A 25,298-nucleotide genomic window follows, 5' to 3' on the forward strand; every position below is an offset into this window, starting at 1 on the left:
ATAAAAGAGATCTCAAACCAAGGATTCCATGGAGAGACTTAAAAGATGAATGATATTTCTGCTCTTTTCTCTTTGGATCATTGACTCACCAGAAATTTCCACACATTACTTTGTACTACAATCCACCTTGCACTGCAGTTTAACGTGGCAACCTCAGCTTTTATCCAAAAGCAGTTAAAAGATTGCTATGCAAAGAACATTCCAGCACTTTATATGAACTCATTACTAAAAATACGTCCCTTATATTGTTTCTGTCCTTTACATTGCAATTATACTTTAACCACAGGAAAAAGTTTGTGTCCTCTGACAAAACAGATGCTCATCTCCATGGATTACATGAACCACAGTCCTTCCTTCCTTGGCTACCAGGAAGCTCAAAGGGAAATCTGTCACACTTGCATTAATCACTCTTATTTTTTCATTTCTACTGTCATCATTTCCCCTGCACTTCCTTACTGTCCCCCAATCACAGGGTTCTTTTCTATTTACCCTTTGTTAAAAAATGATCCCTTTGTATTTATGATTTTGCTTGTAACCCGTCAAAATCCTGTTTTGCAAAATAGGGTAAGATATGAATCAACCCCAGGTTCATGGGGGCAGAGCCAATAGTGAAACTCAAGTCTCCTTTTGCCACATCTGCTGTCTATCCCTGGAAATGGGCGCCTTCAAGACCTCCCTCCTGCACTGTGGGGCTGAGCAGTCTTCCTGCTGACTCTCCCAGGGACTGCACCACAGGTCTCACACATGCAACCATTATGTTTAGGGACACCCCAAGGAGCCATGCTCTAGGAAACAGAAATCCCCCAGCACACAGTGCAAAGGCCATCTGTTCCCGCCTCTCCCCAGACTCTATGTCTGGGCTTCTGGCTGCCGTCGCAGGTTTAAGGAACTGGGTCCAGTTTCCCCCAACGCTGCAGATGCTGGCTGTGAAGGGAAACAGCAGGAAAGAGTCGGCCGATTCATTGCCGACTGTGCCGCCCTATTCACATCATGTGTGAACAACAACGACAACAGTAAAAGTACCCGCTATCATGTGTTGTGTGTGCCTCTATGCTAGACATCCAATATCATCACCACTCCTTTCAACAGCCTGCCACGACATTTATTACTCCTGTTTTGGAGATGAGGCTTGCTCTAAGCCTGCTTTCCTAAAAAGATATAACTTGCTGGAAGTTAACAGCATCTCCTTGCCTGTGAAGGACTCATAAGCTAATGTCCTCATAGGCTTCTGGGAACAGCAAAAGTAGCCCCTGCAATATCAGTCTCTCTACTCAAAACAGCTACATAAATTTTGACAGACTGGACAAAAGTGATTTTCACCCACCCCAGGCATATCACTTCTTCCAAATTTGGTGGATTCTGGCTAGATTAATATGACCTCATAGACAAGAATGGACTCCGTTACCTCCCCCTTGTCTGTTTCCAGCCTTTCCTGTTGCAGGAAGCACTTGGAGAGTCAGTGAACGTAAGGGGTAAAAGAGGGGGGGAATGTTCGTTCATATGGACAAAAGGCGAATGAGGGAGAAACATAAATGTTGAGCGCAATCTAGAAGGCCCATTTTGGTAATGAGCAGAGGTGAGAAGGCACCCATTTCAAACCTTCCCAGGCTACCCCGGGGCCAAAGGCCAGGCCTCCCCACCCCCTTCCTGTGCACGGAGGTTGAGTGTCCCTCACAAAATGCTGGCTCTTCTGTTGTTGTTCTTGGAAAACAAATGTTTCCTTCCAAGATCCCCCTCCTGGTTAATATCTGTGTTCAGGACTCTGAGTCCCTAGACGCGTTACTATGGATTTGTCCAGGTTTGGAGATCTTGATTTCGTGATTTCCTCCCCATCTTCCTGGTCTCTCCAGACCCTGCTGAGTTATGATACAAACCTCCACTGGCCCGGAGGATGCTCAACTGATCCCACGCCGTGCCTCAGCCTTCCTCCACGTTCCCCCCGCCACCAGGATGTGGCTCTCTGCAAACGTAGTTTATTTTCATCGTAGTCACTTCCCAAACCCACTAAAACAGGAGGAAAACGCCAGTGGCCCCCATGCTAACCTTGCACAGATTTCCCTGCCTCATCCTCCCTGTCCATGCCTCTGGGTATAGCCCCCACCTCCACCCCTGTGATCAGGTTCTGTCAGACTGATTTTGAAAAACATGCATCCTACCCTGCCTACCAAGTTATACCTCCTCTCCTGCTTATGACATCCCCTGTGAGGTCAGCCACTGCATCCTGTGATTACAAAGAAGATCAGGGCCATGTGGCTGGACCCACAGAAGGATGACACACAGTTCACCTGTGTCAAGTATGGGACCCAGAAACTTTGGGGAGAAGTTCCTTCTGTTATATCTGCAGCCTTCCAGGAGCCACCACCTGGCTTTGCTCTCCCCAGACTCCTTGCCCCATCGTATTTGCATATAGATCTGTGCTGTGCTAATGAGTTGCCATTTGAGATAGTGTTTTACTCATGCTTTGATGTCTGCGTATGTGCATTCCTGATGAGCCCTTTGTAAACTCTCTGAGAGCATGGATTATTTCTGTGCCCTTCAGTGTCTCTCCAAAGACCCCCTACAGGTCCTCCATCAGTGTTGGCTGCAGTGAAGCTGGCTGGGTCGGGGAAGGGCTAGGAATCGAGAATGCACATAAAAATATTTGAGCACACAGACACAATGATAAACTCCTACACTTCCATAGTACCAGTTAGGAGTTAGAGTCTTGCAACACGCTTTTAAGAAAAAATAGGGCATGTATTATTATAGCCTATATCATAGATGAGGAAACTGGGGCTCTGGAAGACGAAGTGACATCCCCAAGTCACACAGCAAATAAACATGGAACCAAGGCTAGAAGTCTGGTCTTCTAGACCCTACCACAGTGTCTACCACCCTCAGCCCCTAAAAGGAAAAGGAAGGGGGTGGGGACAGCCTGACTGTGCATCAACCAATGAATGGATACAGAAGATGTAGTATGTGTACACAGTGGAATCTTACTCAGCCATGAGAAAAAAAGAATTCCTGCCATTTGCAACATAGATGAACCTTGAGCACACCATGCTAAGTGCAATAAAAGCAGAGGAAAAAAAAAACTGTACTATGTAATATCACTTATATGTGGAATCTAAGAAGCCAAACCTATAAAAATAGAGAGTAAAATGGTGGTTACCAGGGAATGGGGTGGGGGGATAAAACAGCTGCGGTTTAAAGGGTACAAACCAGTAACAAGTAGTAAACAAGCCATAGAGATTTAAGGCACAGTAGAGCGAATATAGACAACAACGTTGTACTATAACCAGAGACTAGAACTTAATTATTCCAACGCCAAAAAGAAAGAATAATTTTGTAACAGTGATACAGGTGCTAATTACCTCTACAATGGCAATCATATTACAGTATATAAATGTGTCCAATTTACATGTTGTATGCCTTATATTTACACAAGGTTATGTCAAATATATTTGATTTCTTTTAAAATGAAAAAAAAAAAAGACAAAGAAGGAGGGAAACTCAGAGATGGCTGCACTGTAATATGTCCTTGCCCTAATCATTCCAACTACAAATTCAAGTGCAGGTACTACCCAAACTATAGATGGTAGTTCCAACGGGCTAAGCGTATGGGGACACATGACTCTGCAGGAAAATAGGTCATTTAAGCAGATCTATGCTCTCAAAGGTATGAGCCTATGCAAGGACAAGCAGAGACCAGGGGCAGGCATTACTTGGGGGCTGAGTCTGGGAATGAGGAGGAGAGGAAGGTGGTAGAGAAACGAGAGGTATGGTAGGATGTCCCAAGAACAGAGAGGGAGGCAAGGAAAAGGCACCAGGAGAGAGAGGTACAAGGGAGAGGGAAGAAGGATGGCAAGGAGAGCAAAGAAGAGACAAAAAGGGGAAAGAAGAAGGATACACGCTTCTTCTGTGTCTCTGGCTTCCCTGCTATTAGGAGCATCCTGGGAGATAGAAGCCATAGCATGGGCTTTGGAGTTTTGCTCACCTTCTTTCCAAGGATCAGCCAGCAGAGAGAAAGTTAGAAGCCAGAAGAAAGAGAAGTGAAACGGTTAGCCAGGTTGTGACACCACCAGAGGGAAGCAGAAGCCTCCATCCAAGACTGATACTGGAGGCATGTTGCCAGCAAACCAGGAAATCCTCTAATCATCTATGGAGGAGGAGTGGAGGTCCACAATAAAGACAGCGCCTGCGTTCGAGGACAATGGGATTAGGAGCAAGAGGTCCAAAACTAGGAGACAATGCAGCAGTGCAAATGAAGGGACAAAGGCCCTGGTATGGTCCTTGTGAAAACAACACACTCAGGCAGGTGACCCCAAAACATTTACTTCTTTTGGCAGAATATCTGTAGCTGATATTCACGTCTGTGTTTGTTCATTGTTTGTCATGTGTCCACCTGCCACGAAGGTATCGTCTGTCTTAATAAACCTATAAAAACAGAACCCACAGACTTTACCCTCTTGAGCAGGGGATTCATGAGGGTAGCAAACATGTTGGTATTTGGTGAGTGAATTTTGATGGGGACGGTTGATCTATTGGTAGGGAAGACGGTATAAGCCTAGACAATGACGTTGATCAAAATGGTGCTGCTGACTCTGAGGATAGTGATGAGAGTGAAGACGGTGATAAGGCAGGTGGTAACAGTGGCAGTGCAGAAAGCAACAGACATGCAGTTCTGTTCCTGATGGGGGTGGAAATTCTGGTGATGGTGGTCAGAATGAGGAAAATAATCTCTGCAAAGTTAGGTCACCACTTATGAAATACTTTGTGTGTGTGTGTGTGTGTGTGTGTGTGAGAGAGAGAGAGAGAGAGAGAGAGAGAAAGGGAAAGAAAGAGAGAGAGAAAGGGAAAGAGAGAGAGAGAGGGAGAGACAGAGAGAGAGACAGAGAGAGACAGAGACAAAGAAACCGAGAAAGAGAAAGAGAGATATCATCTATAAATCACTCATTAGACTAGAGTAGCATGTGCCCCAGAACCCTTCCTAGAGAAACATCACAAGTGGCCAAAGTCAACAGCCACTGTTTTCTCCTAAAATGCCTAACAACAACAACAAAAAAAAAGAATAGTAAATCTGTGGACACTTTTCCTTTCTCTTTGGAAATGTTCGCTGGATTTTGTTATACACGGAGAAGCTCACCTAAGAATTCCCTGGGGGAATTTTGAAATTATACATAAACTATACTAACTGAAAGGAACCTCAAAACTCATCTGAACTGTGTGGTTCTCCACCCAAATATACATCAGAACCTCCTGAGGATTTTTTTCTTCACAATATTGGTGCCAGAACCTCATTCCATACCAACCACCTGAATCAAAATCCCAGAGTTGGGAGGCTGGCACGACATTCTAAAAACATTCCCCAGTTGGTTTTCTTTTAATCAACTCTCTTGATTAAGAACCTTCTATTTTACAGAGGAGACCAGCAAAAGCCACCACACAATACTTAGTGGTAGAGTCACAACCAGAATAGGGATCTTTGCAGCAAGTTCGGAGCTATTCTCCCTGCATGCTGCCTACCCAGTCCGCATGGCTTGCTGTCTGCTCTCATTGCTACATCTGGCCTTAAGAAAAAAAAATGCCTGGAAGTGTCAGGACCTCAAGAAGAGGGAGAGAGGAAGTATAACAGAGAAACCAAGAATCTGGACCAGAGCAATGTCTGGCTTCCCATGAAGCACATCCCAGGGAGAGCTCCAAGGTGAAGGGACATCCCAAACCCGGCCCCTGTCTGCACCCCAACTTGCTTTCCCACCCCACCCACATCACTGCCCCATACTTAGGGTCCCTAGGGAGGCAAGAGCAATTTCAACTCCACAAACCTTCATCCCCCAAACCCTGGCCTTGTTCCCACACTATTGCCAGCCAGCCCACCCTCCGGAGGCCCCCAAACCCAGAAGAAACATGCTCATACTTTCTTGGTGGGGACTTTGATCTTCAAGAACTCTGCCTCTCTGGCCAGCACCTGCCACGGGGCGTGTATCCGGACAAAGATGGATCCCTGGCTTTTACTCTGCAAGGTACAAAGGAAGAAGAAATGGAAACACTTAGAAGGACATAGCTTAAATTCCTGTTTCCCTAGCTCTCCCAAACTAGAAGCCCCGACCTGGCATTTCTTCAGTTTCTGGTGTTTGTTCTCTTTAACAAAACACCAGGGTCCTGTCCCCTCCTGCCCCTATCTAGTCACCAGCTCTGTTCCAGAAGGGCCCTCATCAAAAACCACAGGGTAATGTTCCCAAAGTGTGGTCCCTGGAGGCTTGGTGGCTTCAGAAGAAAAGAAGAATTAAAACAAGTATGTTCCCAAGATTTGAAACATAAGCAATTACGATTTTTGCAAAAACCCTATTATAGTCTTCATAACAAGTAGGGAGTTCACCTTTGCTAGCATTCAGTGAACAGCCTGCAACTCACCCCATTCACATATTTGTGCTCTATCATGCTGGGTCATAGCCTCAAATGACAAAAGTGGCTCACCTAAGCCCCAAAGTAAGGATACAAACAATAATGTAAACAGGGGCGCCTGGGTGGCTCAGTTGGTTAAGTGTCTGACTTCGGCTTAGGTCATGATCTCACAGTTCATGGGTTCAAGTCCCACATCAGGCTCTGTGCTGACAGCTCAGAGCCTGCAGCCTGCTTCGGATTCTGTGTCTCCCTTTCTCTCTGCCCCTTCCCAGCGCTCGCTCTCTCTCTGTCTCTCTCTCTCTCAAAAATAAATAAACATTAAAAAAATTTTAACAATAATTATAATGTAAACAGTACAATGTAAAATGACATCATCAACATAAACCATGAACAGGGCTCCAGTGTGAATGTGGAATATGAATCTATGACCCAGGACAAGGAATTCCATGAGTATATAGACTTCACCCAAAAAATATAAAGGAAAGGAAATGCAGTGATGAGCATCTGAAATCTAGGTCATATTGATTTAGTAATCCATTTGGCCCTGGCCACAGTGTGAGTGATAAAAACTGGTCGGGGGGGTCCCTGGGTGGCTCAGTTGGTTAAGCGTCCGACTTCGGCTCAGGTCATGATCTCACAGTTTGTGGGTATGAGCCCCGCATCAGGCTCTATGCTGACAGTAAGAAGCCTGCTTGGGATTCTGTCTCTCTGTCTCTCTGTCTCTCTGTCTCTCTGTCTCTCTCTCTCTCTCTCTCTCTCTCTCTCGTTCTGCCTCTCCCCTGCTAGGTCTCTCTTTCTCTCTCTCTCTCTCAATAATAAATAATAAACATTAAAAAAATTTTTGGTCAGATTATGATGTCAAGCCATCAGTTTCTCCCCATCTTCAAATAAAACCTCAAAATTTTTTCAAAACAAACACAAAAAGAAAACAACTACCTCTGACCTTAATTCAATTAGTTTTGTCACTAAAGAATGAAAGGAAACCAAAACAAGTCAGAAAAATGGGCAAAAGCGCCATTATTGGTGAGAAGCTTCTAAAACCACCTGCAGAGTTCATTACAAATGCAGTGTTCGCAGAGAAAGCAGAGCAAGGAGGCAGCACCATGCCTTCATTGGATGACTGTCGGAGATCCCCTAAAACCCATGCACCGTGGTGGGAAGATGCTGGTGTGCTGGCCAGCCTGCTACTGATGTCAGGGGGCAGCGTGGGAATCAGGTCCTAGTGAGTGTGCTCCACAGACAGACGTGCTTGTAGCTTCTTGACCCCCTAGGCCCCCTGAGGCTTCTACTGAATTACGGTGTATTTTGTGAAGCAGGAAGCACGGAGACCAGTACTGAGAAGACACCAACTCTGCGTGCGACAAAGGTATTCCCGCTCACGTAAAAGGCGTCCCCTTTGAAAATCATTCCCCAGCTTCATTCATAAAGACCAGCTGGTGTTCATCAATCCACTCTCTGGTCTTGGTTTTGTGTTGAAGATAACAGTGGAAGCCATTCACATCCAGCCTCTTACCATCGGCTTTTCCAGTGTGCTAGGCAGAGAAACAGGTAGCAAACCAGAAGACTGCGCTCCCCATTGAAGTATATGGACTACTGATGGTGCTCACAGGACAATGGAGAAGATAAAGAGACACTTTATGGTGTTCAGAATGCAAGTGAAGACTATCTCTATGATTCTGAATGGTAGGCGCACAATACATTCAGTAATTCACATACCCAGAACCTACTCCCCACTTTGGGGATGAAAGCTTATGATTTAAAAAAGGAGAAGAAGGAAGAAGAAATGAAGATTTTGTATGAAGACTGAACCACGGTATGAAAGTCTTGGAGGGTCCAGAGTTTGCAAACACCTGAAAATAAGAGCCATGGCGGTGATGCGTATTTACTGAGCGCATATCATGTGCCAGCACAGAGCCAAACAGTCATGTGTTTTAGAACAAAGAAGATGTACGGCCACACCGTCAGGCAGGGACTATCACTGTCTCTCTTTTACAGTTAAGGAAATCAAGACAGGGAAAATTTAAATAATTTGTCCAAAGTTACACAGATAGTGTGACAAAAAGGTATTCGGATCAAAGCAGTCTATGCCCTACCTGATGACTTTCTTGGCCATGGAGGCAGACATAACACACTACTGGGCAAAGTGAACAGCCACCTCCAAGAGCTGTAGTAGAGCATAAAGACACACTTTTCAGACTAAAGTCAAATCAAAGGATGGATAAGGAGTATACAAGGCAGTCCTAAGATAAACACTCAACCTTCCGGCTTCCACGGATGACATAGTTCTGACCAAACACTGGCAGTGGCTTTCAGCAAGGAATCTCCTCAATTTCCATGTCTGTCTGTGGTTACACTATCCAGGAGTACTAGACAGAGTTATCAATCACTTGCTGCTACTTCAAACTGTAATTTAAGCTTTTCTAACTTAGTGAAAATGAAGGGTAAGAAAGAAAACCACCTGGGAAGCTGACCTGCACCCCCAGCTCTCCAACACAGCCCCAGAAAAGATGTTTGTGGTGAAAGGCGGTGAACAGTACCATCCTTCTTACTGAGATGAAATCATGACTATTATTGATTTTAATACATGATGTTTTGTCTTAATTTTTAAATTGCGATGAATGGTTTTTTGTTTTTTGGTTGTTTTTTTTTTGTTTGTTTTGTTTTTTTTTAGAGAGAGAAAGAGAGAGTGCAAGCAAACAGAGGGAGCAGACAGAGAGACTCCTAAGCAGATTCCACACTCAGCACAGGGCCCAATGTGAGGCTCTATCCCACAACCCTGGGATCATGACCTGAGCCAAAATCAAGAGTCAGACGCTCAACCTATTGAGCCACCCAGGCGCCCCTGTGATGAATGCTTTTTTTGAAAGTTTGCATAGAATTGGTAGCTCAAGTGTGCACTGAAGTGGCTACAGATGTTCAAAGTTTGAGGAAGGAATGAGAAAGCAAGGGTCAAATCTCATGACCTTGGTGGCAGACTGCTAGCTGTCCCCTGAAAGCCATTATCATCTCCTTCATACACTTTAAAACTAAGTGTATAGCCATCCAGAATCAAGCCTGTATCTCCCCTGCAGTTAGATGTAACCATAATACTAATCATGAAGCAGCTGCCGGCCACCCTCTTCAAAGACAGTGTGCAGGTTCATCGTCCTCCTTACCCTTGACCTGCTGCCTGGAACATGGAGACAAGCATCTCAGACCTTGAGGTCAAAGTCAAGGCCAGAAACAGCAAAGTATCAAGAGAAAAGCCGAGTCCTAACCTCTCAGAGTGTTGTAACTGCCCTGGCTGTCCCGGGGATTTTTACGTGAGACATAAAACTGTTGAGCCCTTGTGATTTTAGAGGGTCTATTAATTGCAGCCCAACCTTTTTGCTCATTGCCTCCCGCAAAGCATACTTCATTCTCCTCAACTGGAACTTGTTTTAAATGAAGATAAAGGCTGGTATGCAATCATGTGGTGCTAACATCCAGTCATGACCCTTTCAACCCAGGCAATACTGTTACCCTCTCCTAAAAAAGAAAATCACACAGGGTGCCTGGGTGGCTAGGTCAGTTAAGGGTCCAACTTTAGCTCAGGTCATGATCTCATCATGGTTCATGAGTTCAAGCCCCTCATCGGGCTCTGTGCTGATAGCTCAGATCCTGGAGCCTGCTTCGGATTCTGTGTCTCCCTCTTTCTCTGCCCCTCCCCCACTCACACTCAGTCTCTCTCTCAAAAATAAATGTTAAGAAAAAAATGTTTTTAATTAAAAAAAGAAGAAGAAGAAAAGGAAATCATGGGAGCTCATGTGAAACATTAGCTCGTGTGACTGGCCATGTCTCCTGAAGAAAAACAAATACTTGAAAACCCCTGAACAGAACCATCCCCAAATGCAGAAGCTCTCTTTACTAACTCAGGAATCTAAAATTGGAGATAAATATAGATTGAGCTTTAAATTAAAAAAATGGTTTCCTTCTTCTCCAGGCTCAATTGACTTCCATTCTTCCCCATATTTGAATTCTCTCAAGCACAGCAAGGGAGTGGAAAGAGTTTGGGCTTCAGATAAAAACAGATTAAGACTGGAATCCTGGATTTTATAGCTGGAGGACATTGGACAAGGCACTGAACCAAAGGAGCCTCAGTTTCTTTATCTGAATAAGGATGAGAAATGTTGCAGGTCTGTTGTGAGGATTGAAGACAGTGTGTGAGGTCCCTGCCCCAGGGCCTGGCACACAGGCCATCTGAGACGTATCTGTGGGCCATGACCATGGTGATTCCCCCCACCCAACTGAAATGACAGCTTTCTGACTGCAGGGACAGCATCTAATGCTTCTTTTGTGTTCCTCAAGCACTTCCCACAGGGCTGGACACATAGGAGATCTTCCCTGAATCTCTGCACTCAATAGAAAAACTCAGGGAAAACCAGTTCCTGTTCCATTAAAATTGTGACTAAGTAATCCTTGTTTACTGCCCTTGAACTTTTAAAATTATCTACAGGATTTTCAAAATGTCCCATGTGTCCTAAAGGAATTCACAGGTTGAAAATAGAGCACATCTCCAGACTTTGAGGACAATGTCGGAAAACATGACTCTCTGAAATCAACACAAAATTCAACATAAACAGTATATAAGAGCTTGCCTACCAGAGCATATAACCCATCTCTGGAAGATATTTTATAAACATATCATCAATGCAACCAGAGGGACTCCCAAATCACATCAGGCAACCAAAATTCAAGTTCATGTAAAACAATCTACAACATGTAATTTGGTTCTGGTCATCAGACAAAGAAGAACCAGTGTCCAAAGACTTCTCTGAGCAAGCACAAGCACATCCATCTTGGGGACACAACTATCCCAGAGGCAAGAAACGTGAAATATACAACAGAGCCAGAAAATCTCTCCAGCTCAGCTGCAATGTCTTGTGCCACTCCTTTCACTATGGTTCTGTTTTCATAAAACCCTACAAATTCTGTCTGTCCAGCTCCCGGGTGTCAGGGAAAAGGTACCCAAGAAGATGACACAGGTACTCTGGTCAAAGGAAATGAATAGTATATGTAGGGCTCAATACCATCCATACTTTCAGGCATCCACTGGGGGCTTTGGAAGGTAACCCCATGGATAAGGGGGCCTCCTGTACTCCTCAGTCATAACCTGACTTTTGGTTTTCTAGGTCTCTTTTAAGTTGTGCTGTCACTTGGTTTCCTAGACCTAGTCACCACTAACTACATTAATGGAGCACAGAGTTCACCAAGCAAAGCAGGTCCCCATCTCTAACCAGTGCCTTGCTTAATTGGCCAGTTTCCCACCCTCTCCCTCCTCCCTTCTTCTCTAAAGTTGCCTAGACAGCAGGCCCAATCAAATGCACCTTCTCTAAGGCACACAGTACCTCTACCCTCTCCCTGGACTCCAGCCACATAGCCCTTCCCACTGTTCACCAACTGCTCCAGCCAGTGTCCCACTTCAGAACCTGCTTGTAAGCTATTTCCTCCTCTACCAAGTCCTCCCCACCCTCAGACCTAGCCAACTCAGCTAAACATTCCTTCCTCCAGAAGACCTTTTCTGAACCCAGGATTATGCCTGGTCCCCCCTCTTGCCTGCATGCCTCCTGTCCTTGTCCTTCATAGCAATGGCCGACATTGCAATCACGGTGAGTAGGTGTTTAATGCTTGCCTTCCTGGCAGACCTTAAGCTCTATGAAGACAAAGAATGTGTCTATCGTGTTGACTGCTTTGTCCTAAGCAGCCAACACAGTACTGACATATGGTAAACACTCACTAAATAAATATCTACTGTAACTTCAACATGCATAGATACCTAGTTCTGCTTAGATCTGTGATTAATTTTTTTAAAGAAGTTTACCTATTTATTTTGAGAGAGAAAGAGAGAGAGAATGAACAGGGGAGGGGCAGGGAGAGAGATTGAGAGAGAGAGAATCCCAAGCAGGCTCTGTGCTCCATGCACAGGGCCTTGATGCAGGGCTTGATCCCACAAACCATGAGATCACGAACTGAGCTGAAATCAAGAGTCGGAGGCTTAACTGACTGAGCCACCCAGGCGCCCCATCCTGTGATTAATTTCTAAAAATTGGCTACCACAGCCCAGAAAGTAACTGGTGACCTTTGGCCAACCACATTTAAATCTGGTTCTATTCTAAGAGAATAATTCAATTACCCTTAACTGTCATTTCTGAACCATTTTCTCATGTTAACAACCAAAGTTATTCAAGATTCCACTTGACCAGGAAACTTATGAAAACCTTGCAGGAGGACCTCTCCATTCCTAACAGGAGCCCCCAGCCCTCACTGCATTTGCAGACCACTGCTTCCTTTCCTGGAGGCCTAACCCATCTGCACACATTCATCTGGTGCTCATAAAACACAATCTGAACTGAGCTGGGACCACATAATACCTGGAACCTCTCTGCCTGATAGCATTAAAGGGTACTGTAGTATTAAGGAAAAGAATCAGGGATACCTTGGAAAATAAAAGGGACATCAAATGTAAAAGTCTTTGGTATCTTTACTTGCCAAGTATCAGACTTCCATGGTACCATTCAACATCCTCAGCAGAGGATGCATCCTAAGCAGAGCCAGCTGATGGGCATGTGGTGAATTTCAGAAGAATGCGCTGATTTGGCCAATGTACTCTGGAGATAAAGAGGCCTCCAAAGATAGCTAACGTATCTTTCTCAAGTAACAAATGAAGACCTAGAACTCAGGAGACTCCATTGCTTGGACATGGATATACAGCCAGTTAGCAGCAGAGCCAGGAATGAAATCCAAGTCTCCTGACACCAAGGCTCCATCCCATAATCCCCATGTGGGATGGCAGCACACGTCCCCAGGGGCTCCGATGTGTCTGAGGTCAATCCTGAGCCTCTCCCTTCACAAGAAATCAGGCAAATGAGGGATGGAGGAACAGCAGTGTTAGAGGAGGGAACTGTACCCCCAGCCACCTCCCTCCAGTGTTCCCACCACTGCTCAAGGCCCTTGGCAGGGACCAGAGGCCAAGCACTCCTGGTGAGATTATCCATATTGTTTATGTCTTGCTGTTGTTATCCAAAGATTGCATGTGGCTTTGCAAGACCACGTCTTCCCTCTAGAGAAACAAGAATGAATGGGAGGCAGCCCTAGCCAAACACTGGAAACCGATACTCCACAAGCCTCCTTCCCACGCAGTCCTGCCAAGCCACCTCAACGCTGACCCCAGACGCCTGAGTGTACTCTGGTCCCGAGCCCTGCTGTGAGCTGAGAACATCAGCTGCAGCACATCGTGGCCCACGAATGGGGCTGCCAGAGGAAGGGTGGAGAGATGAGCATGTAGACATGGAGAGGGACAAAGCAGGGACAGACTTGTCTAAGATATCACCAACCTAGGCCATCTTGGATCAGCAGGGACCACAGGCATATGGTTCCACAGTGAGGGTGAGAGAAGCCCTCTGTGACTCCCACGTTCTCAAATCACCACAGCTGATGTGCATACACTAGAGGAGTTCTACCAGGTGGTGCTGAACCAGGGCTGGGGCAGCCATCACCACAGACTAAAGAGGAGTGTGGAGAAGTGGCCCTGAGACTTTTGACATGTGAGCAGGAAATGAGGGGGTCCTCATAACTGCTCCATCTGAGGAACACCACGGTCTACCTGTGTCACTGTTAAGACCAAAGTCTTCACTTGCCTTCAGCCATCCGGAACTTCCAACCTATGGTCAGGGAGTGGGCTCTGGCCTGACTTCCTGGAGACCCAGGGACTTAGAATTGAGCACAAGTAAGAATGTCCTGGCTGGAGGAGGAGAGACGAAAGCTTGCCTTTCTGAGAAGCCATGGATGAGAGCAAGGGAACCCCCTCTTGAACCCTAGCCTCCCCAGACCAAGGTGGGGATGAGTCAGTGATCAACAAAGGCAAAGGGTAGGAATGAATGCCCACCTAACCCTGTCCCAGAAACCCAAAATATACCTGTGGCATGTCCCCTCTTACAGAAAAGACTTCACCTAGTTCCCAACCAAAGATTCAGGACAACCTAGCCAGAGTCCTATGGAAATTACAATTCAGCCAATCTTGTCCTTTACTGAACGCAGCCATCCCCAAAGTTCCTGGAAGGGGAAGAGACACTCTATGCCAGGAGGATCTCTAGGGTCAGCTACCAAAATGGACAGGTGCCCAGAAGCAATTATCTCTGGACCCATGCTGTAGTGTCTACTGTGTGTATCACCTATTACTGTACTCCAGACAGGAGCCCTCTAGAAAACCTCTGCTCAAAGCCCAGGTGAAGATGAAGCAGTGAGAGGGAACCTAGGAGAGCCAAGGAGTCAGACCCTCTTACACACCAAGGGCTGAGAGAACCTGCTCCCCCACCAACCCCTGAGTAGAGGCCCCCAAGGGCAACACAGCACCCTGGAAGGAGTATTACATGAATAGAGTGCGAGTAAGTGTTCTCTGGGTCTCATTCTACTTCAAAAATACTGCAGAAGAAATGGGGGGAAATCTTCACCATACATGACACGACATGGGAAGGCTGTGGGTACTTGAGCCTGAGGACCCAGTCCTGGAGCTTGGCTCTGTCACTTACCAGCTGCGCCATTTATGACAAGTCACCAAAGCTCTTTTTTTTTTTTTTTGAGTTTATTTATTTTGAGAGAGAGAGAGTGAGAGAGAGAGAGCACACACATGTACATGTGAGATGTAGGGGCAGAGAGAGAGGGAGAGAGAGAGAATCCCAAGCAGACTCCACACTAGTGAGGGGCCTGACATGGAGCTCGATCTCACGAACCATAAGATCATGACCTGAACTGAAACCAAGAGTCGGATGCTTAACCAACTGGGCCACCCAGGGGCCCCATCACCAAAGCTCTTGAAACTCAGAGACAATGTTAAAATAATTGTAAAAATTAATAATAATACTACCTGGAGGAGAAAAGGATGAACTATACAACGACACACATAGAATCTTCTGCAGAGTAGATAGGCTCGTTACCTCAATTCTGATGATGGCTTCACAGGTGTGTACACACATCAGAACTCAATAGATTTGATGCTTTAAATATCTGTGGTTTATCACAGGTCAGTTGCCATGTATAAAGTAACAAGCTAAACAGAATCCATCAGCCAGGGACCAAATTTCTACACAAATAGAGGACAAAAATGCATCAGCCCTTAAGATGCTGGCAGAAAGGACAGGGCCTCTTGCAAAAACTAAGGAAGACTGGCAGGGTTGGGGGTGGGGCTGATGACCAGGTTGCAGGGACACATGGCCAGCCCCAGACAGAGGGGAAAAGGTCACAGATAAACCATAAGGAAAGACCGGACAAAAATCCTGCCCTTTCCTATTCGTCACAGTGAAACTATTTTGGACAGTCGACATCCCGCAAGTGGAATCAGATGCTGCAGAAGGCTAGCTCTCAGCGGTGTGTGGGCTTCCCACTCACCCCCAGCAGGACGCTGCGAGCATTTCAGTGCCCAGGGGAAGGAAGAGCAGATGCACAGAGGTGGGCAACAGGGCCCCCCGTTGGGTGGCCGATACATACTCAGACCGGGGATGATCAATAGGTCCTGGGTGGGCTGGCACAGTCCCAGTTTACTTCCCTTGCCTCATCATCCCATCCTGTACAGCACTGTAGCATTATCAAAAATGCTCCAGATCGGACAGTAAATCCTGGGGTTACCCTGTGATCAGCAACAAGCACCACTAAATTCAACAGCCATCAGACCTTTGGGCAGCAGTGCCCAGGATCTCCTTCCTGACCTTCCTTCCTTTGGCCCCTGTGATAAATGTCCCACTCAGAGAGAAGCATTTCCAGGCATTTAAAAGCCTACTGTATTACCTCTGAAAGTACCCTATCGTTAATATCCCTCCTAACTCAAAACTTATGTGATTCTTTGATTTTGATACTTTTCTTCCTCCCTGAAGACACTTCTATAAAACATTCAAGCTATCATTAATTAACTCCTCTCCCTCCCAAAGATGTGCCCCTGTCTTCTCTTAGCGGTGACTCACCTGTCCCCTAAGGAACAGCTCCACTATTTTCTATGATTCAATCATCTCACATATTTCAATTGAACAAGTATTTATTGGACAACAACCGTGTGCTCAGCAATGTGCTAAGAATTAAGGGCATACAGAAGAAATATAAGCTATCATGCCATCACACGGCTTTCAGACTCTTTGGAAACCAGATGAACGATATCTAACACATAAAACAGATGAATAACATCATAACTAGGCAGTAATTAATGTCCAAATAGACAGGACAACTAGTGAATGTTCACTTGATTCTTGCTTCCCTTTCACTCATCAGTAATTGCCAGACCTCTGCTCTGAAAGCAATTCTTCTCCTGGATCTCAGCCTATGTTTTCAGTGACCTGATCCTATCACCAACTCCAGGGATGAGCCCAATTAGCCTGAGCCAATCAGCATATCCCTCCCCTAGGCCAAAACAATTGGTTCTGGAATATGTTTGTAATGCAGTCAGAACCAATACGATGTGAGGAAATGTTGGCCAGGGGTTCTGGAGAAAGCAGCTTTCTCTTTCTGGCACAAAACTCTGGGGAGAATAGTGGAAGTCAATTTGCTCCATAAGGGGAAGACCTGGGTCAGCCAAGGGACCACTGAGTAAACGGAAGACGAAGTAGAACCTGCAGAAGGTTAAGCAGAGAGATGGAGAAGTAGGGAGTCCTTGGGGACATCATCTGAGCTGCCAGATCAAGCTTCACCAAATTCGCTTATGAGCTTTCTGATTACATGAGCTCATCAATTCCCTTTGTTGTTTAAGCCAGTTTGAGTCCGGTTTTCTGTCAGTGCAAACAAGAGTTCTCACTGCTGTGAGAAACCAGTGAAAGAGCTGCATCTGGGCTAGAGGAGCCAGAGAGGATGCCTTGGAGAACAGGGAGCTTGAGTCATACTGTGAACACGATATGATGGGATTTACATATGCGAAGTGTTCTGGGTGGCACAGAAGAGAAGAGACAGGCAGACAAAGGTACAAGGAGGAATGTGTACAGCGTGTGGAGACCAGCCTGCCTACAGTGGGGTGGAAGCTCAGAGGGCTGAGCTGTGGGCTGTGCTGGCCACACTGCTCACTATGTTACTGCTGCCCATGAACCTAATGACAGCGACCTGGACGGATCAACCCTGTACGGTCACCTAGATTCATTACATCTTCAACAGGAGAGAGAAGAGTAAGCGTCCCGCTTTTCAGGGAACCCTGAGAAAATGCCTTCCTCCTTTCTCCAGTGGAGCTCAAGTTGGGAATTTCTTCCTATTCTCCAGTGAGCCCAAGAAATACAATAGGTGGGCAGTGACTGCCCATCCGCTCTGCAGTTGGTCTAGACTGTGGTCAAGAGAATAAAGGAACAAGCCTCCTTTGTGCCACTGTGATCTTCTGCAGGTCAGGGGAATCAGGCTTCGTAAAGGCAGGGCTCTGGCTTTATTCTAGGGGCCATTCATCCTTCATAACAGAGATCTTATATAGGAGGCAGGGTAGACTTTGAACATGTACAAAGAAGCTGTAAAACCTTCCACAAGACTAGTTTATGCTTTATTCGGGTAAAGAACCCTTTCTTCAAATATTTCAAAGGACTACCCTCGCTGAGCTGCGGAGGACCAGAACATCACCTGCTCAGCCATCTTTGGCCCTGGTATAGTCTCTGTGCCACCTTTATGCAAACCACAAGAGGTGTACATTCCCCTTGGAAATGGGTGAAAGCTTCTGATTGTCACACTGACTAGGGAGCGCCACTGTCATTTAGTAGATGGAAGAAGGGATACCAAATATGCTTCAATGTTTTAGAAAGCCCCGCATGAGAAAAATTCTCCTTCCTGAAATAAACAGTGCTCTGTCAAGAACCACAACCCTAGAGCTCAAGGACCTGCGGTCGAAAACCAGCATGCTGCCGGCAGATCGATCAGACCAGACACAGAAGCGGGCGTTAGCAAATTATCGCACCAGTTGCCCGCCCCCACCCCACCAGACCCAGGCTTAAGACATATTAAGGTAGAGCTTAATGAAATTAATTTATGAATAAAGGCTATTAAATTAACCAAGATCTAGATCTTGGATCTGATACTGAGGAGCTGATGAGGGACACTCAGGAAACGACCCATCATGGTGATGATTAAGAAGAACAGAGGAGTTGACTATTTTGTGGGCTTCAAAAAATACCCAGAACCAGCCCGTCTGCTAAGAATGCTATGAAAATAATCCATTAGCCTAGAGTGGTCTGGGGGCCAGAGGATGAAGTAGATGGGGTCTCTGGGAAGCAGGGTACATTTAAGGAAGAGTCCAGAGACTCTGCCTAACATCCCAGATCTTTCATATGCCCCTGTGTGACCAAAGATATGGTAATGTAGTTTCTCTGAGACATGCTTCTCTTGTTGGTAAAACAGAAAAATGATCATCCAAAGCAGCAGCGCCCTCACAGAGTGCCTGTGAAGACTAGCAATGACACAAGAAAGGTACCTCTCATGACACCTGGCACATAACACCAACAGCAATTGAATTTTGCAGATGGTGTCTTTAGGCCAGAGGAATTTGAATTGAGGGGGTTTGTGCAATCCGGTTTCCAGCATCCTCCCTCTTTTCCCAGAAAAACCTGGCTCCTGGCTCCTAGGGCATTTTTTCCCCTATATGAAGCAAGAGACCAGTTTGGAACATGTACCCTCCATGCAGCCAAAACAGGCTTTTCCACAGCCGTGGGAGCACACTGCCATGGGGCTGGCCCTGCCTGAGACTGCCCGTCCCTCCCTGTGGCCTCCAGTTGGGAAGAAAAGGGGTCATCAGCCATGCTAATTAAATCTACAGATGATAACAAACTGGGCGGAGCTGCAAACAGCACCAGAGAGGATGGGGAAATAAATGAGAAGGGACTTGGGGAGTTTAGAAAATATGGGACAGGAAATAACAAAATGAGATTCAATGCAGAAGAATGCGAATAACTAACTGGGGGGAATAATCAGAAACATAGACACTGGTGGGGGGAGGGCTGGGAAAAGGCTGGGAGATGAGGAGTTAGGCAGGTGACAGGTGGCAAGTGGGAGAATGGGTAGCAAGAGGTGAGCGACAAGGAAGGGATGGAAGCCTAGTGGTGAGGCCACACGGATAAGGGGCTGGTGTCAGCTGAGCCGGTGCCCCAGCTCCCACCCGGCTGGGCGATGCAGCATTCTCCAAGGCTCACTTCCAAAGGCAGTCCTCCATGCAAGCTGCAACTCAAGTCACACCTGCTCCAAGAAGCCCTTCCAGACTCTTAAAGCAAGGGACACCGGTCTCCTCACATGTCACTCATCTGTGACATGCATCACCATGTCTGACTGTAGGCATCTCTGACTCCCTTGCCTCCAGGGCGACAAAGACCCAGCTCTGGAGCTCACTGGCTCCTCCTGGAGCCATGTGCTAAGCCACTAAGCCCATAGTAGGTTTGCAACAAAAAGGGGGAGGAGGCAGTGACATCATCTCAACACAACAAAGGGAAGAATTTCTCTCCTCTTCATGGGTCAAGATGATTTCTGAGGCTTCTCTGTCTTTATCCCTATCCTGGTGCAATTAGCCTAGATGATGGTGTCCCGGAATCAAACACGTGTTGTCTTTTTAGCCCTTTTTCAGGCCAGAACACAAACCAGAGGTCACTCAGGGTCCAGGGAAAAGAGGACGAATAATGGGTTTGGGGAACACGATGAAGCGTACACCCCAGCCTCGGCTGACAATTGATGACTCTTCTGATTTGGCTGTGATGCAGGCAGTGGCTTCGTAAAACCACAGGGGTTTCCCTGAGGCACTTGCCTCCTTTACGCAGAAGCTTCCCATGCTCAACAGCAATTGGGAGAACAACATGTAACTCATTCTCTGGGAACCTAAGTGAGGCTCTGCAGAGAAGTCATCGCTGCTGGGGGCCACTGTCAAGTCAAGCTCTTAGAAGAAAGGCAGGAGTCCCTCATTAAATCCAAGAACACCACAGTTCTCACTAAACATGTGTGTTTCAAGGGATAAAAGGAGCAAACACCAAAAATTTACTTTGAAGCTAAGCCTACTTTGGCATCAGGGAAAACTGGAGGGGAAAGTCAAGAACGAAACATGCAAAAAATCTGCCTCTGAGAAGCTGGGCGACGGGAGTATTTTTAGAGCATCTTCTCAGCATAGCAGGGTCACCATATCCCAACCCAGCAGGATCCTCCACTATTGCGAGGTCTCTGCGGAAAGCAAGCCCCCCGTCTTTCCTGCTCTCCCGGACCCACGCTATTCCAGCACCGCTTCCCCCTGAGGACGAGCAGTGGGAGACACTAGGCATGAGCTGATGACACAGAGCTCCAGGTCCTGGTGCCAGCTCTGCACTTGTACCTTAGGGACGTCACACCCGCGCCTCTCTGGGCCTCTGCTTTCTGCTTACCTATACAACAATAAGGTTGAACTCAGAAGGTTCCCTTGCACTGACAGATCTTTGACTTCATGAAAGGTGGGAGTTTTCTTAGCAATTCATCCTGAAGCACTGGCCTTTCAGTCATTCTACCACAAAAGTAATTTGATGGGCTGCAAAGCCCCCCATCCTCCCAGGGGTAAACTAGAGTACAGAATCACAAAAACTACCACCGCCTAAACAGAATATTTCTTCTGTCTTCTTTCCCCAAGGCTCCCGTCCCTATTCTCATATTCCAAAACTTGAAAGGGTCAAAGGTCCAACTTGGGAGAAGGCACCTCTCTGCTGGAAGAAAAATACAGCAGACATCAGCCAGCAAAAGTACTTACCAAACGTTAGTACTTACCCTAACCAAGTCGGCCCCGTACAGTTGTGCAGGCCATGTAATGCACAAAGATGTCACATTACTAGGGGGTCCTAACCATAGAGAAGTTATCTTAGAGTTGGCAGTTTGCTGACACATGGCAGTAAAGTGTCTTGATCTAACAAAATCATGTTAAAACAATTTTTTTTATTTTTTAAATTTTTTTAATGTTTACCTAGTTTTGAGAGAGAGAGAGAGAGAATGCAAGCACAAGCAGGGAAGAGGCAGAGAGAGAGAGAGAGAGAGAGACACAGAATCCAAAGCAGGCTCCAGGCTCTCAGCTGTCAGCACAAAGCCCAAAGCAGGGCTCCAACTCACGAACCACATGATCATGGCCTGAGTCAAAGTCAGACACTTAACCTATTCAGCCACCCAGGCGCCCCTTAAAACAATTTTTACAAGAATGGAAGCAAGGCATCTTGAGGAAGGGAGACCTTTTTCTAATTGGCACAAAGATATCATATGGACTAGCTGTGGCCCCCGTCTTAACCCTGCATGTTGACCCACAGGAAAACAACCAGAGAGGGGACAGGAGAGTTTAGTGTCCCTTCCAGTGCCCCAAAGCAAAACCTGCTCTCAAGAATCAATAATCTGGAAAAGTCATCTTCACAAGTTGTAAATGACCGGTAGGTCAAAGCAGAACACCTCCTGTGAATATATATATATATATATATATATATATATATATATATATATATATATATTAAAGGATCAAGCAAGGCAATAATTTCTTAAAGACTGGGTGCATGCCTTCCCCCATCAAGTCCCAAGGCACCCAATACAATGCTTATAGCAAAGTAAGCACCCCAACAGCTCACTGGAATGAAGGGAACCAATGGAGGAATGGAGAACCTACTAGTGGGTAATCAAAGAATCCAGGACTCCTATGTCCTGGCCTACAAAGAAACCATGGCTGGCTAGGAAGCCCAACACACTCCACTTCAAGTCCCTTCAATAAGTCCTGCACACAGGACCTGCTCAGGGAGCTTCATGGGCGTCTCTGAAACCAGAGAAAGTTAGAGATACACAATCTTCTAAGTTCATTTTATTCATCCCTGCAACCAAGAGAATCAGAGAAGCAGTCCAGAAAATAGCCTCAGGATGTCCATCAGCCTTAACAAGGTTCAGGTAAATGAGACAGGAATAAAATACGTCTGCTGTCCTCCCTCTCCTGATACCCAGCTGTTTCAGAGCACTCTCCATTGGACCCTCCACCTGCCTCTGTCTTGCTCTGAAGGGTCTGTGCCTTGAGCATTCCCTCATCCTGGCTCACCTGCCACTTAACCCACATCCTGTCCAGCTAAGGGAGGCCCTGGATGTCCTGAAGGAGCTCACAGTCTAACCCCAGATTCCCATGCTGTGAGATTACCAAGAGACTGATTTGTCAGTCTATGACAAGGCAACCCCCAGAGGCACTAAAGCCTGGGGTAGATCTGCTCCCACAAGGCTGAACTGTGACAGGGGCTTGAACACCTTCTGCTACCAGTGACTCACAGCAGGCATGAAGGCCCATAAGGAGGCTGATGAGGGAGAGGACAAAAGCCCAGGGGGTATCTCTAAAGAGGCTCAAAAATCATGCCACCTAGTTGATGGTTACACAGTTCTGTGAATATACTAAAAATGACTGGGGAAGCTTTTAGGGCATTAGAATTCCATTTCCATTTTTTTCAAATCATGCTACCTACACCTCCACTTCTGCCCACAAAGAGGACCAGCCCTGTTAGGACTCTGGAAGAGCCTCCTGGATAGTGCTTCCCCAAGAAAAGGATGTGCCCATGGTCCCGGGAGAAGACAGGAAAAGAAATGGGTCCAGAATCTGATGGCCCTACTCTTCCTTCGGTATGACTTTGGTGGTGATCTAACTACTCTGATCCCTGGCCCACAGAGTGGAAGAAATGGCATCCTTCACAAGACTGCTATGAGGAGCCAGTGTGAAGAAGCCAGTGTGAAGAAGACACCGTCTATGGGCATACGCATGGCAGGTACACATCTTTGTATTTCCTTTGGTGATAGGAACCACTGCACTTGGGCCTTTTCTTTTTCTCAATATTTGGTAACCTGGGCAGGTCAGCGAGGCTACTATATGTGACCAACTTCTATATTGCTGTAAATAAAAAAGACAGGGGGTGAGGACTGGGGAGGTTACAGGTCCTGCCAGGGTCGGAACTGTAATTTTTGCTCGAAAGTGCTGAAAGCAGTTTTCTTTGTCTCTCTCATGATACCTGGTGTCCCTGGGCTCCTGAATTCTGGCCTGTGTCCTCTGGCTCTATCACTGAGCTGCCCAAGCCTCTGACTGTAGACAACTTTTACGTTGCTATACAGATGACAAATCTGGAACTGCATGGGCAAACACTGGCCAAGTCATTTTGCACCGCACGGCTGCTGCATTCCCCTCCCCATCCATGCCCCTGACCTGTCTCTGACTCACTGGAGGGACCATGGCTGGCACCCGTCCAGCACGCTGGGGGGAAGCCAAGGGGAGTCTGCTCAAAGACTCAAAGAGGCTGGGAGGAGCAGGTCCTAGCAATGAGGGATGGGCCGAGCTGGAGCATCATCTCTGGCTGCTCTTCTAGCCATTCCGTCAACACATCGGGACAAATGAGGTGTTTCTGTCAATCACCGAAGATGCATGGCATCCCGACTGAATCCTCCCTGAGCTGATGTGGCTGCTTGGGAGACATTCAGCATCTAAAGAAGCTCCTTGTCCAGGCACGGTGAAGTGTTCTAGAGGAAAGGCTCTGCAGGTGGCCAGAGCATATGTGACAATCTGCATGGGGAGCTGTAAAGCGGATCAGAGCTCAGTGACAGCCTCACAGCCTTCTTGAGGGGCCTCTCAGCCCCGGGGACACCAGCTATGGCTGTGAAGCAGTAACATGGCCCTACTCCCACCCCGACCGAGGGATACCCACAGAAGCCCAGACTTCACACCCACACGTGGGAAGATGGGAATAAAGTCCTCAAGGCTCACTTCTTCCACACACAGCCATGGAGACCCCAGTCTGAACGAGGAGGGGCTCACAGACAGAAGCCCTACCCAGACCCTGCCCTCAAGTAGCATACAGACTGGGGAACCCTCCAAGAGGCTAGAAAAAAGGCCTGAAAGTCTAAGGGCTGAAGAAAAGTTAAGAGAGAGGGACAGCTGGGAGGAGCCTAGGCTTCCCAGTCCTTTCTCCTAAAGAGCCAGGTCATTTGGTCAGTGTCCCGGGGCTCAGGTCACAAATGGCAGAGAGAAAAGAGACTTCCACCTGACCTGCCATTCACCAGCTGGGTAAGCTTGGACTAGACACCTCAATCCCCTTCCCTTCCCTTCACTTGTGCAATGAATGGTAGAGGCAGACCTGTGAGGCCCCTTGCAGCTCCAGGGCTACGTGCTTCTTTGATGCTTTACACTGAGTCACTTTTATTACCACAGCATGGCCTGCAGTCCATGCAATCCTCTGTGGTCACAGCCTCCTGTCCTTGCTTAGCCCCCAGCATGAGCCTCTCCTTGCCCCTGGCTTCTGTGTGCACCTGTAAAAGTGTACCTGTGGACACACAGCTCCCTCCCAACCCTTCATGCCTCCTGCCCGCCTGCCCTGTTTTCTGACTTTATACCTCCCTGTCAAAACCTCAATTGTGGCTCCAAAGTTCTCCCCCAGCCAGCTCCTCAGGTCACCTTTCCCTGACTGTGTTTGTAGCTGCACAAACAAAACTTTGGAAAGCCCCTGAGAATAGGGTCCATGTCTATTTTCTATTCAGAACTCTCACCTGCTGAGCCATCATCTAGGTCAGGGGGCAGCAAGCTTTTCCTGTAAAAGGGCAAACACTCAATATTTCAAAGTTTCGCAGGCCCCATTGTCTCTGTCACAACTACTCAACTCTGCTGATGTGCAAAAGCAGTCATAGACAATACATAAATAAGTGACTGCAGCTGAATTTCAGTACAATCTTATTCACAAAAATAGGTGGTAAGCTGGATTTGGTCTGCATGCCACAGTTTGCCAATGATTAATCTAGGGCAGGTCTCACTGATAGACACACCTCCACTTGGCCCTTCTCTCAACACTGATTGTCTATTCAAAGCTGGCACTATGGGTTTTTTTTTTTTTTTGATGTTTATGTATTTTGAGAGGAGGAGTGTGAGCCCATGCACATGCACAGGAGAGGGGCAGAGACAAAGAGAGAGAGAG

General features: G+C 46.8%; 1 protein-coding gene across 1 annotated transcript in view; it reads right to left on the bottom strand.

The window, feature by feature from the left end:
• The window catches only part of ANO2 (anoctamin 2), a 312,785-nt gene that overhangs the window by 247,677 nt on the left and 39,810 nt on the right, over nucleotides 1-25,298 (bottom strand). Inside the window, exon 3 of the mRNA XM_047066263.1 lies at nucleotides 5,897-5,995. Coding sequence (XP_046922219.1) covers nucleotides 5,897-5,995 — 99 coding nt within the window. The remainder of the gene's footprint in view (nucleotides 1-5,896; nucleotides 5,996-25,298) is intronic.

The sequence above is a fragment of the Lynx rufus genome, unplaced genomic scaffold (assembly GCF_022079265.1).
Source record: "Lynx rufus isolate CCGP_SWC_20201006 ecotype Redwood Valley unplaced genomic scaffold, mLynRuf1.p SCAF_7, whole genome shotgun sequence".
Taxonomy (NCBI): Eukaryota; Metazoa; Chordata; class Mammalia; order Carnivora; family Felidae; genus Lynx; species Lynx rufus.